The 12301-nt window shown below is 48.6% G+C and overlaps 1 protein-coding gene across 1 annotated transcript in view; it reads right to left on the bottom strand.

Moving 5' to 3' along the window:
• Positions 1 to 12301, bottom strand: part of Tbcd (tubulin folding cofactor D) — a 71610-nt gene that overhangs the window by 35750 nt on the left and 23559 nt on the right. Inside the window, exons 8-9 of the mRNA XM_084607232.1 lie at positions 11810 to 11953; positions 7393 to 7685 (exon numbers count right to left, since the gene is read on the bottom strand). Of these exons, the coding sequence (XP_084463358.1) occupies positions 7393 to 7685; positions 11810 to 11953 (437 nt within the window). The remainder of the gene's footprint in view (positions 1 to 7392; positions 7686 to 11809; positions 11954 to 12301) is intronic.

Raw genomic sequence — 12301 nt, 5'->3', positions numbered from 1 at the left:
AGCCGTATGAACATGCCTGCGTGGCCTAGGAGTAGCATGCCCAACTCTGCATCCAAAAGCATTGGAAGGCTGATTCTTTTATTCCACCTTCCCACCTGAAGTGAACAGCCCGAGATGTGAGCCCATCCCAACTTCCTGATATCGCGTAGTCACACAAACTATCAAATTATCAGTGCTTGATTATGTGTAGTTACGTACAAGTACTTCGGTTTTCCTAGCTTTGTTCACAACTCTAATGCTTATAAACAGATTGGAAGGTGAAGTATGATGTCGATATATACAGTAAACACTTGTTAACATGAACTCGCATATCTCGAAAAATCGGTTGTCGAAATTTTTCCGTGCCACGCCTTCACCCCCCATAGGTGCTATGTATTAGCTCCTGTTTATCTCGAAGCATTTTTCGGGCATAATGCGGATATCTTGAAATTTTTACCAGAAGGACCGAAGGCAAAGGCCATTACCGAAATGTGATACGGGCTCTGAGCGAGTACTTTGTTCCTATACTAAGCGCCGGCGCCGAACGCGGTCACGTTCGAAGAGCGAATACAAAATTCCCGCGGACGCAGCCGTTTTTCGCCTTGGGAGCAGTCACGTGAGCGCCGCTCGCGCACGGGGGCTGATGGGTTTTTATTGGACAGTCGGTTCGGCATGGTTCGGTCAGCTGTCCTTTGCACGTGCATACCGGTTAGTGATTGTGTGGTTTCGTCGCGCTATGTGCACGAAGCGTTGACTGATTTTTGCTGTGTATGTGGTGTCCGCAATGGACGACGATGTCCCGCCCTAAGCAGTGCAAATCTCTGACGCTGGAGAGAAAAGTCACCTTAATCAAGGAAGTAGATAAAGGAGGAAAGTCAAAAACAAGCATCGCCAAAGAATTTGACATCCTATTGTCGACGCTCTCGACAATATTAAAGAACAGGCAGAAGGTATTGGACGACTTCGAGCAAAGCTTCTCAAGCAAGCGAAAGCAGATTCGGGCCTCAAAATTCCTGGAGGTAGAAGCAGCACTGATGTTGTGGCTCCAGAATGTCAAGGCAGCCAACCTTCCCGTGACCACCCAAATGATAGAAAAGGCAGACGCTCTAGCATTGCAGATGGGCTGCATGGGCTTCAATTGCAGCAATGGCTGGTTTGAACGGTTTAAGAAGAGAAACAACGTTGCTTCGAAGACAGTCCACGGCAAGAGCGGCACCGTTGATGAAGGGGCTGCTGACAACTGGCAGAACCACCGCCTCGCTGAGCTACAAAAGGCTTAAGCAGGCAAGGATATCTTCAACCTCGACAAAGCAGCACTCTTCTATAAGATGCTGCCTAGCCGCACATACACGCCGAAGGGAGCAGCGTGCATAAGCGCTAAGCAGCGCGAAGACAGGGTAACAATACTTTTTGGAGCCAACTCCATCGGCGATGAAAAGCTGCCGCTGCTGATTATCGGCAAGTCACAAAATCCACGGTGCTTCCGAAATGCACGGCTCCCGAAAGACGTGACCTACTGCGCCAATAAAATAGCCTGGATGACTGCGGCACTCTTTGAAGAGTACGTATGTGCTCTTGATCGCAGACTGGTGAAGGACGGTAGGAAAGTGTTGTTCGTGGTGGACAACTGCCCCAGCCATGGAAAAATCGACAACTTGGAGGCAGTTATGCTGGAGTTCCTGCCTGCGAATATGACGTCCGTGCTCCGGCCGATGGACCAAGGAGTCATTGAGGTTGCTCGCAAATTTTATAGAAAGAGCCTCCTGCATCGAATTTCGTGTTCTTATGACAGCGGTAAGAAGTACGAAATAGACTTACTGAGTGCAGTCCACCTGATCGCCGAAGCTTGGCGACAAGTCCGGCCACTGACGATTGCGAATTGCTTCGCACACGCTGGCTTTTCGCGCAGCAAGAAATCGCTCGAACCAGACGCTGACGAGTTCAGTGATTGCGATAAACTCTGTGATGAAGTTCACAAAGCTACTGGTTGCGCTGGCGATGCCGAAGTCGACATCACTTTTGAAGAATATGCGCTATATCAAGCGGACGTGCCTGTTACCGGGATGCTGTCCGACGCCGAAATTGTTGAAATGACAGTCAACGAAGGTGGTGATCAGGCTGATGATGAAGAGCCTATAGAAGTGCCCACGACTGCAGAAACAAGAAACTTCCTATGCTTGCTCCGCAACAAAGTTGAATGTGGCGGCGGCGACCAACGGCTCATGTTATGCGTTCAGCAGCTCGAGGACGATTTTGTCGGGCCGAATGCCAACACGAAGCAGACAAGCATTACCCAGTTTTTCCTGCCAAAATAATAAAGTAATAAAGTTCAAATTTTTCCTGACAATTCTGCGTTTATTATATAAAAGCTCCCCTTGTGCAGTGGAACATCGACAGACGTGACGGGTCACCAAAGAATTTCCGCTCGTCGCTGTCGTGCTCAGGTTCTGGGCATGGTTCTGGGTTTTTAGAAAATAGCTACTCAATTTCTGTTTTTTTTTTTTTTTTGCAAGCGAAGTTTGTTTTTCAGCGAAGAACGACAGGCATTGGTGGCGGCATCGCACGACTGATCGCCAGGGACTGTCGCCAGAAATTTTCGGAATTTTTCTTAACTCGAAACTCCGCTTATCTCGAAATTTTTCCCGGATTTTACAACTTCGTGTTACGAGGGTTTACTGAAGTAGAACCTCGTTGATATGTTCCCGACTGATAATTTCCCATGTCATACACTTAAAATCGCGGGCAATAAAACATCTCCTATTGAGTTACACTATTCTTCTCTCGATTAATATGTTCCGGGATAACACGATTTCCTGGTTACCACATTCGAAATTTCAAGAAATTGTGGTCGCATAACACGTTTTGCGATCAACTGGTCACGTGTTAACGAGCACTCCCGACATGAAAAGCCGATCAGCGGTGCTCACTCGCCCCAGTGTCTTTCCTATCCTGTCTAGGTGCAAAGGGGTGAAGCGTCAAAGAAAGCCAACGAGCCAACATATAAGGCACCCGTTCTCACGAAAACGACCTCATGAGGAGAACAGTGGTGGCTTCTGTGCAGTGCCTTAGGGTCATAGGCATGAACCATTTGATAACTTCTATCTCGGATACAAGCAGGCTGGGTCTGGGGGACAGGGACGCATACACGAGCAAAAAGTGGTGACTGTAAGCCGTTTTTCAAAGTCGCACATATACGATGTGGGAAAGCCACCCTAACTGGCACTTGACTTGCTATCCGTGCTGCCTGAAAAAAAAAAAAAAGAAAAAGAAAGAAAAGAACCCAAATTGGCGCTCTTTTTTTTTTTTTTTAGGCCTCCAGAATTGTCTTGAGTGCCTTCGAAAGATAGCTAGAACTGTAGAAAAGCCCTGCCTCTTCTTTTTTTAATAAGCATCCCCCAAGTTGCCATCCCTTCACTGACTAAACAGCACTTCATTTGCACACGTTTCTGACTAAATTATTTATTACAATTTTCGTTTAAATCACCTATTTCACGACTTTTTAAGTGTTTGAATTAGCGAGATTTTACTGCTGTACATGAGACTTACCATCCCGAATCAGCACATCGGCTATAAGGAACACCAAAAGCGCAGGGAACCGGACTAATTTTAACCAAGTGGGGTTATTTTTAACGTGTAATGACAGTGCAAAGCACACGGGTGCGTCGTCTTTCATTTCGATCAAAACATGGCTGCCGCACCTACAGTTCAACACCTCGAAATTGGGCTCAGCCCCTGAAATGCTTCAGCCACAGATCTACCACAGCAGGTCCCGCATAACAAAGTACATACAGTAAAAGCTCGTTAATTCGAACTTCACGGGACCGGGAAAAATGTTCGAATTATCCGATGTTCGAATTATCGAATGGCCTCGAAAAAACTGACCAAAACCGTTTGTACTACGGTAAATGTACCGTATTTAGTCGCGTAACGAACTCGCTCGCATAATGAACCCACCCAGCCCCGATTTGTGCCAACGAATCTGAAAGAAAAAAAAATAATAATAAAGGCGCCAGTCGTTAGCGCGTCCCTCTGTTTCGCGCCTTCACGGTCCACAACGCATTTCTTGGCAGTGCGCCAAGATGCTGCGCGGCGATAACGGCGTGTTTATCTTTTGACTTTAGCTCCCGCAGGGAGGGAAGCGAACTTGGCAAAGTGCCAGCGCTTATCCGGTTGCGCAAGCCTCCTTTTCAGTACGGTCGCTTTATCATGCTATGAGCGACTTGGGCGGGCGGCGCCGTCTACTGCCACTCTAATCATCGGAGCGAACGGTGCTAAAAGCTGGCGTCATGATCGCGGCTAACTCGCGTGCTTCCGTTGACGACTGATGGGTGGAAGGATGGATGGCTATCGCAAAAAAAAAAAAAAAAAAAAAAATGTTTAACCCATAGTGCCCGTCCGAGATCATAGCCTTTTATGGGCATTGGCTGGGACCGCGCCAACAGTACTTATCCCTATTTCCAAATTAACAGGGTTGGAATTAACGAGTATTTAGTTGCGAGCTACGGAGGTTGCGCAGAAGCGAGAGCAGGCAGCTGCCGCCGCGCGGTGTTAGGTTTGGGGGTCGCACGCCCCTCGGTAGCGTTGGCCTGGCGGCTGCGTGGACGGCGGACGGCATCAAAGGTGCCAGCAAAGACGAGGCGTCTTTTAACGAAACAACCTTTACTGTAACATCAGGAAGAAACGGGCAGTGAAGCTGACCCGGAGAGATTACAGACACTCTCACACAGCTGGTGTCTAGCGTCGTGCCAACGGCGCGTCAGCGGAGTCGGCCGCTGCTTTTTATAGGTTTTCCCGTTCACAGGGAAAGGGTAGACCCTCACAGGAAAGGGAGAGCCAAACATGTTGGTTCATGACGAATGACTCAATCGCAGGTGTTCCGACCTCATCTCCTCCACCTCCTGCAGACAGGAGAGGGCGACGCTCTCTCCCTCGAGCTCCAGGCTTGGCCGGCGTTTGCACACACACGCACGCATACACATTTGGCGCATGGCAGGATCACGCTGAGACTTGTCGGCGGGAGGAAGCGTTGCGCGGCCGATGAACGGCGTCGAAATGGCCGATCCGCTCGCGGTTCTGCCTGTTGCTATGCGGTGGCCGCGTCAGCTGTCCCACTTCTCGGTGGAGAAACGTAACAGCGGCCATGCACTGACCTTGCCGCGGCCGCGTCCCCTCCCTTCAACGCCGCCGGCCGCCACGCCGGTCATGGCGCCATTTAAGTTTTACCCACTCTTCCATGGTTTTACCTGGTTCCTTATACTGTCCCCGTTTTGGACGTGCGCCAAGGTCAATGTACAACTGGTCGCGCAACTTGGAAGAAAACGCGTGCAGCTGCCTACTGCCAGCGGCATCAACTCGATGATGAGGGCTCCTGTGAACTGTGAGGCAAATTACTAGCGCACAGAAAATAAGATCTGCCAGAACTCCAAAGAATTAGAAAGTAAACATAATATTCTCGCTCAGGAATGAATGCAGTTTTTGTTTCTTGCGTAAGAAAAAACGTTTCACATTTTTAATAATATTTTAACTTGTTTCTAACGGCCTCTCTCGGCCACTTATTATCCGCTGCGTAGTTGCCCAAAGCTCAGATATGGCTCAGTCCGAAGCTTTTTTCATCCGCGGTATGGGCAAGGTATGGGTGCGTCATCGGCCCCGGTTCAACGTTCATCGTTGCGTGCTGCGTACAGAGTGGGTTATCTGTAACAAACAGTCAGTATTTTACTATGCTGGTTGTGGTAGAGCTTTACAGCAAGGCGAAGACTGTCTGTGCTCGATGAGAAAGTGATTGCCGCTGCATGTGCGCATTTCCGGACGATGGGACAATGCTGCGTCACAGCTCGGCGACTCGGCTAGGCCTCCCAGGCACGTCGCAAAAGTGGTGGCTTGTTTTACGGATACACGTCTGCATGAGCGGCGTATCGCTGCATGTTTTAATTGAGCGGTGAAGGTGAGATTTTATTGCCCCCAAGACGCGTGTCGCATTGCTCAAAGCCTTCCGTTCCGCTCCCTTTGCTGCGTGTTTTGCTTACTGCGTCGTATTACCGCACCAACGTTCGCTGAACGTGCTTTAGCTGTTATCACAGTGATGTTCCTATTGTCAATTGGATCTTTCTCATGAACATGTTATGCTTAAGTTGTAAATTTGTAACCTCACATTGACTCCTCTCAGTGGCAAACGAAGCGCGAGTAAAATAATGGAATCATGAACAGGGCGAGATTTATTGGAGCAAAGCTATATCGTAGATATTTTGACTTCTCAGACGCATTAACTTCTAAATACTAGCAATCCCAATTTGAATTGCTTACTTAAGCTCTTACAGGTTGGCGTTCTAGCGCTAGCGTTATTCCGTTCGTTTGTTTTTGTTCTTTGACGCTGATATGTACTTTGTTAGCAAGATCTTTTACCCTTTTATAATCTCACCGCGTCTCGTTTGGAGACCTACGCTCAGGTCATTTTGTTTCGAGGATTTCATGTAGACCGTGACGAATGAGCGGTGGTCGCTTTCCTACACTTATTTTTCATTGTCGTGAGGCGTCTATGTAAGTAATCGTGAATTAATAAAGCCTGGCTTTCTATGCAGCACAGCTTCATTCATTTATGCCCTTAGTGAAATGCCTCAAGCCATGTGATTCTATCCATGTGCTTGCCGAACTCACTTGAAGGCCCTTGTTCACAAACGTGCCCGAAGAAATAAGCCCCAGAATGCGTTTACATGACGCGCGACGAAAGACTAGGCTAACGACGACGGAGGCAGAACGATGCTATGATAAGGTGGTTAAAGATGCCGTAACATTTCAGTTAACGTAAAACGACAGTAGAAATCCATGTCAAGTAAAGTTGACTGAACAGTTACGGTGTCCATTTTTCTGCCTTATCCGAGCATCGTTCTGTCTCCGTCGTTGTTGGCCTTGTTTTTCGTTCATAAGTAAAAAGACAATCAAATTCCCCGCCAAAAGGACGTTGCTGTGACGTCACAAGCAACGTCACGTGTTTGTTGTGCCTCACAGTTCGCAGGGGGCGCTGGGAAACTAAAGCCTCGCTCAGAGTCGACACGCAGGCTTCTATGGGAGTTACGCTACCATTTGTTCTTCTACCATGCGTGCGCAGCCTCTAATTATGCCTGCGGATAGCAGAGGTGTTTCTTTACCCCCCCCCCTTTCTTTTTCTTTTTTTTCTTTTTTGCCGCGTGATGTGCGCCAAGCCGCCCAGACGCGGCGGCGCGTAGTTCGAATTATCCGTAGCGGAACCGACCCGCGTTCGAATTAACGGGCTTTTTTATACACAGATCTCTATGGAGCTTGGCCGGACCAAGTAGTGTAGTTCGAATTATCCGAAAATTCGAATTACCGAGGTTCGAATTAACGAGCTTTCACTGTAGTAGCGCCACCTTTGAAACACCATGAGACAAAACTTACCCAGGGCATCGTGAACAGTCTCTCCCCTCTTCTCTCCCAGCTCGCAGAGGGAATTCACGACCTCACCCAGGGACATCAGCGCCCCGAGCCTGGTATTCAAGTATCGACTCCGCAGCGCGTCCAAGAGCTTGGGCACGCAGGCCTGCCTGACGAAGCCCGGGTCGTCCACACTCAGCTTGAACAGTGCTTGCGAGCAGAGGGTCCTTATGAAGGGATCCCAGTGGCCAGACTTCTTCTCCACCAGGTGCCAGATAAGGGGCTGTGTGTAGTCAATGAACTTGGCGACCTGTAGGCTGTTTGCCCACAAAAATAGCGCAAGAGATGTAAGCTATCACTGGGAGCACGGAAGACACCTCGCAGGCAAATTAAGCGCTCACTGAACCTCGCAGAGATTTTGAAACTATCGATCGCGGAAAACCCTTAGTTTTTTTCGCAGTCCTAGTGCCACAATGACTGCACTGCACTTCCATCATCAGCGGCAGCAGGGCAATTACATTTACGGCAGGGCACAGGCTTTTCCTAAAACCACTCCAATTAACCTCACCCTCTGCCAGGTGCTCACTTATCCCTCACTCTAATCCTAATCACGCACTTTATTTGGGAACTTACCGTAGTGTAATGTCTTATAGCAGATCACTTCACTAGATAACCAGCCACTGCTAACTGAATATGGGCACTTTCATTTGGAACCTTCATGTTTCTTTTTTTCCATGCACATCAGGTAAGAAGGGGTGGAAGTGAAGACACAAGGAGGCTTCTCAGCAGTTTTTTAATGTCTGTGGAGCAACCCAAGGCTGCAATGATTGAGAATGCCAGCCTTAAACTAAGTTGCGCAAGACTTTCCCAAAAATCCATCACAGGCCCAAGATATTGACAGGGCAATGAGCTAGCATGGTGCAAAGTAGCGGTTCTCATCAGTTGCGGACGAGCGCGGGCTCACTGAGAACCAACGAGCATCATGAGAAAAGGAGGCCATGGAGCACCACAATGACAAGGGTGGACATCACCAAACATGCCGCCAAACAGCCCTTTATCGGGGTGGCAGCTAGATCAAAACCAGCCGCAATACCCTGCAATACAATGGCTAGCTCATCGCACTTCTACTTCAAAGATTACGTGTGTGTAATTGTCCCTACCACAAAAGAAAAGAGGAGCCACAGGAGTACCCAGTGAGAACGTAGGCTAGCTCTTAACCCTTACGCACTAGCGTTTAGAGACGAGGCAAACAGGAATGCCCAATCTACATCATTGCACTCAGCAACAGCGAAATCTGGCTAGAACAGATAAGAAATGCAACTGTTCGCATATTCCTTTCAACATCATCAAATATTGACCCGAACTACGCCCGGGTAGGCTCGTGCAAACAGTGGCATTTTGGCTCCAAGCAAATTTAAAATGAATAGCGAGTTTCTTTGAATAATTTTGAAGCAAATACTTCAAATATATTTGACATAAAAGGCCATTTATATGGATTTAAAAAACTGTGCACATTGATGTTTCCTTGCAATCACTGGAGGCACGTACAGCTCTATAAAAATGCCCATTCGAAAATGAGGAAGTATAAGTAAAGGAAGTGCCCCGCGTGCGCTGCAATGATAGATGTGAACAGAACAATGACGGTCACTGCTCTATGCCCACCTTGTTTCCGAATGCTTCTGAAACTTGCGTACCGCTGCCCACTGTTCCACCATGACTGTTTGCAGATTATGCTCAACTCTGAAGTACTAGCACAGCTTTTTCCAAACAAACTTCCAACCGCAAATAGCACTTCCTTCAATATGCAGCTTTTGGTTTAAAAACTTCTTAACTTTGCATTTTAATATTTAGATGTGGCTGCCCCTAGAACCATCAGTTTTACTGTGTGCTGGTTTATTAAAGAGCATTTAAATTCATAATGCAACGAAAGATCGGAGTAGCCCTAGAAAGTTTTGATGCCCATTGGTATAAATACAGTACAACCTCGTTATTTCGAAGTCATCGGGACCTCGAGAAATCTTCGAATTAAGCGGGTTTTCGAATTAACCGAACACACCAAGAAATAAGACTTAGGCAAAAATATTTGTTGCAGGAACGTGCTACCTTTATTCGACATATTTTGAATTACTACTCAAAGTAATCAGAGATGCTGGTTTGCCGCGTCCGGTAGTTTGCGGCTCCTAAGGTCATGCTCTCGAGTTGGTCAAATAGACGAAACATCTCTGAACTTCCACCGCGGTACTCAACAAAACTGCGGATAACGTTCAGCGATCCGATAACTTCACCAAGAGCAGGTGCTCGGGGAGGCTCGTTGGTGTCGTCGTCGCTATCGTCGCTGTCATCGCGCATGTTCGTACCAGCAGTGATCTCACTCTCCAAGTCAGAGTAGCCAGTCTGCTCTTCGCTCTCAATGTTGATATACTCGGCGAAGCCGACTGCGTTGGACTCATCCTCTGCGCAGAGCGCATTGATGCGGTCGCAATACTCTGCTCCTTCTTCGTCAAGAGTAGTAATACATGGGTGGTCTGCATCGGCATCAACAGTGCTTTCACTGGAAAAACCAGCGTGTTCAAAACACCGCCTGATCAATGTGGGCTCCACTTGTTTCCAAGCGTACACCATGAGGCATATGGCTCCGAGGAGGTCGATGGAGTACTCCTTGCCATTGTCGTAGCAAAGGAGCATGCGCTTGAGCAGGTGGTACCGATAAATCTTCCTAGTGTGGTGAATGACGCCTTGGTCCATCGGCTGTGAGATCGAAGTGGTGTTCGGAGGTAAAAATACCATCCTGATGGCCTGGAGATGTGGGATGTCGCCATGTGCCGGGCAGTTGTCGACGACAAATAGGACATTCCTGCCCGTGGCCGCGAACTTGCGGTCAAGTTGCCGCACGTACTCTTCAAATATTGCACCTGTCATCCAGGCTTTCTTATTGTGCCTGTAGACGAGTTCATCCTTTGGCGGCAGCCGCGCATTTTTGAAGCAGCGAGGCTTCCCCGTCTTCCCGACGACCAGTAGCGGCAGCTTGTGTTTACCGCACATGTTTGCGCCGAACAGCACAGTAATCCTGTCCTTGGCCTGTTTCCTACCCTTGATGGCGGTGTTCTTCACTGCGAATGTTTTTGTTGACAGCATCTTATAAAAAAGTGCAGCCTCGTCAAGGTTGTAAACGTCGTCTGCATCGTACTCGCTAAGCAGCGGCGCCAATGTGTGGTTTCTCCAATCCTCGACAACGCTCTCGTTAGTGCTGCCGCTCTCACCACAGACGGTGAGAAAGGTTAAATTATTGCGTTCTTTAAAACGGCAAAACCATCCATTGCTGCACTTAAATTCCTCGTGCCCAAGTTGTAGAGCTAGGTCGTTGGCCTTCTCCCGCAGTAGCGTTCCATTGACGGGAAGATGGGCAGCGTTTGCTTTCTGCAGCCAGCGAAGCAGAGCAGCTTCCACATCTTGATACGTGGGAGCCCGCACTCGTGACCGCTTCGAAGAATGGGTCTTGCCGTAAGCCTCTAGTATTTTTGACTTGTTGCTCAATATTGTGGACAACGTCGAGAGGGGCACGCCATGCCTTTTGGCCAACTCGGTCTTCAAACAAGCGCTCTTGCCTGCTTTCTGGATCAAGCAGAACTTCTGCTGCAGCGTTAAAGTCTTGTACTTTGGCATTTCTGCACTGCTACGGTCACAAAGCTAGCATTTCTGCACAGTCCCGCCCAAAAAAACGGCACAGTAGCCGACCCCTAACCACAGCGCACAACACAAAGAAATGGCGCAGGCGAGACCGGCGCGGCGGTGGTGGTGGCGTACTTGCAGCGTCGGAGGCACGGGGGAAGAGTGGGCGAAGCACACCAAGGGATGGAGTGGGGGCGAGGTCACGTGATAAAAACCGGTATGCCCGCCGTGTTGCAGTGAAGCAAGTCTTCTCCTCTGCAGGCGCGTGTTTCGGCGGTGCGCGAGGCGCACTGTGGACCGATTTTTGTGCAGAGAGTGCTCCGGCTGGGGCGCTTCGCCTATAAATCATCACCATTACTATGTGGCTTTGCCTCGCGGCTCCGTAGGGCCGTCGTTTCGCCGGGTTTGCGGCGAAACATGGATCAGGCATTGCCGCATAGCAGTCCAAATTTTCAAATTAACCGGGCTGGCGCAGGCCGCCTGTTCGAATTATCCGGCAAAATTTACATTGGAAAATACGGGACCGCAGAAAACCTTCGAATTATCCGGGATTTCGAATTAACCGAGTTCGAATTATCGAGGTTGTACTGTAGTACGGACTGCCCCCGAGAAAGGGGCACTAAGCACCTAGCAATTTGACTGTAAAAATCTGTCAGTATAGTCTGAAAATAACAACTTGAGAATATAGCTTATCCCCACGTTGATCCCCACGTTTATCCCTACGTTTATCCCTACGTTTATCCCCACGTTTATACTGCCTGGGACCACTCACCTCAGGTTGAGGTAGCAATTCTGCACTCTTGCCAGGGAGAAGTAATTGGCCACAAGGATAATTTCAATGCCATGTGGAAACGTGCCAAGCCTGCCCACACACTCCTGGAATGCGGCAGCAGCAGCCCAACGACACACCACTTCCCTGGGAACAACAAGAGAGGCATAGGCGCTGTTCACACCTTGAGGGGCTGACACATAAAACAAAGGGCTAGGCAAAAAAAGGAAACAAAACGTGAGACAAAAAGAAACGTACAGAAACACAAATGTCACCTTCCTCATGCCTAATGCTTCCGTTTGCGCGTTGGACAAAACGTCGCACACTAGGTAGGACCCCCAAGTCCACAAACCAGAAAAGAAAAAAGTTTTATTCATGTACTGATTAAAACGTTTTCTTTAATCAAAACTCCGAGCTGCCAATATGCAATTAAGCATGGTGGGCCACTGCTGTTGATATCGGCACAGCTCTGTTGAACAAATGAAGGGATCTTTG

This window comes from Amblyomma maculatum, chromosome 6 (genome assembly GCF_055883805.1).
Source record: "Amblyomma maculatum isolate TAMU_Amacu chromosome 6, ASM5588380v1, whole genome shotgun sequence".
Classification (NCBI taxonomy): Eukaryota; Metazoa; Arthropoda; class Arachnida; order Ixodida; family Ixodidae; genus Amblyomma; species Amblyomma maculatum.
The sequence above is the reverse complement of the archived record's forward strand: the minus strand, read 5'-3'. Positions and strand labels throughout refer to the sequence as shown.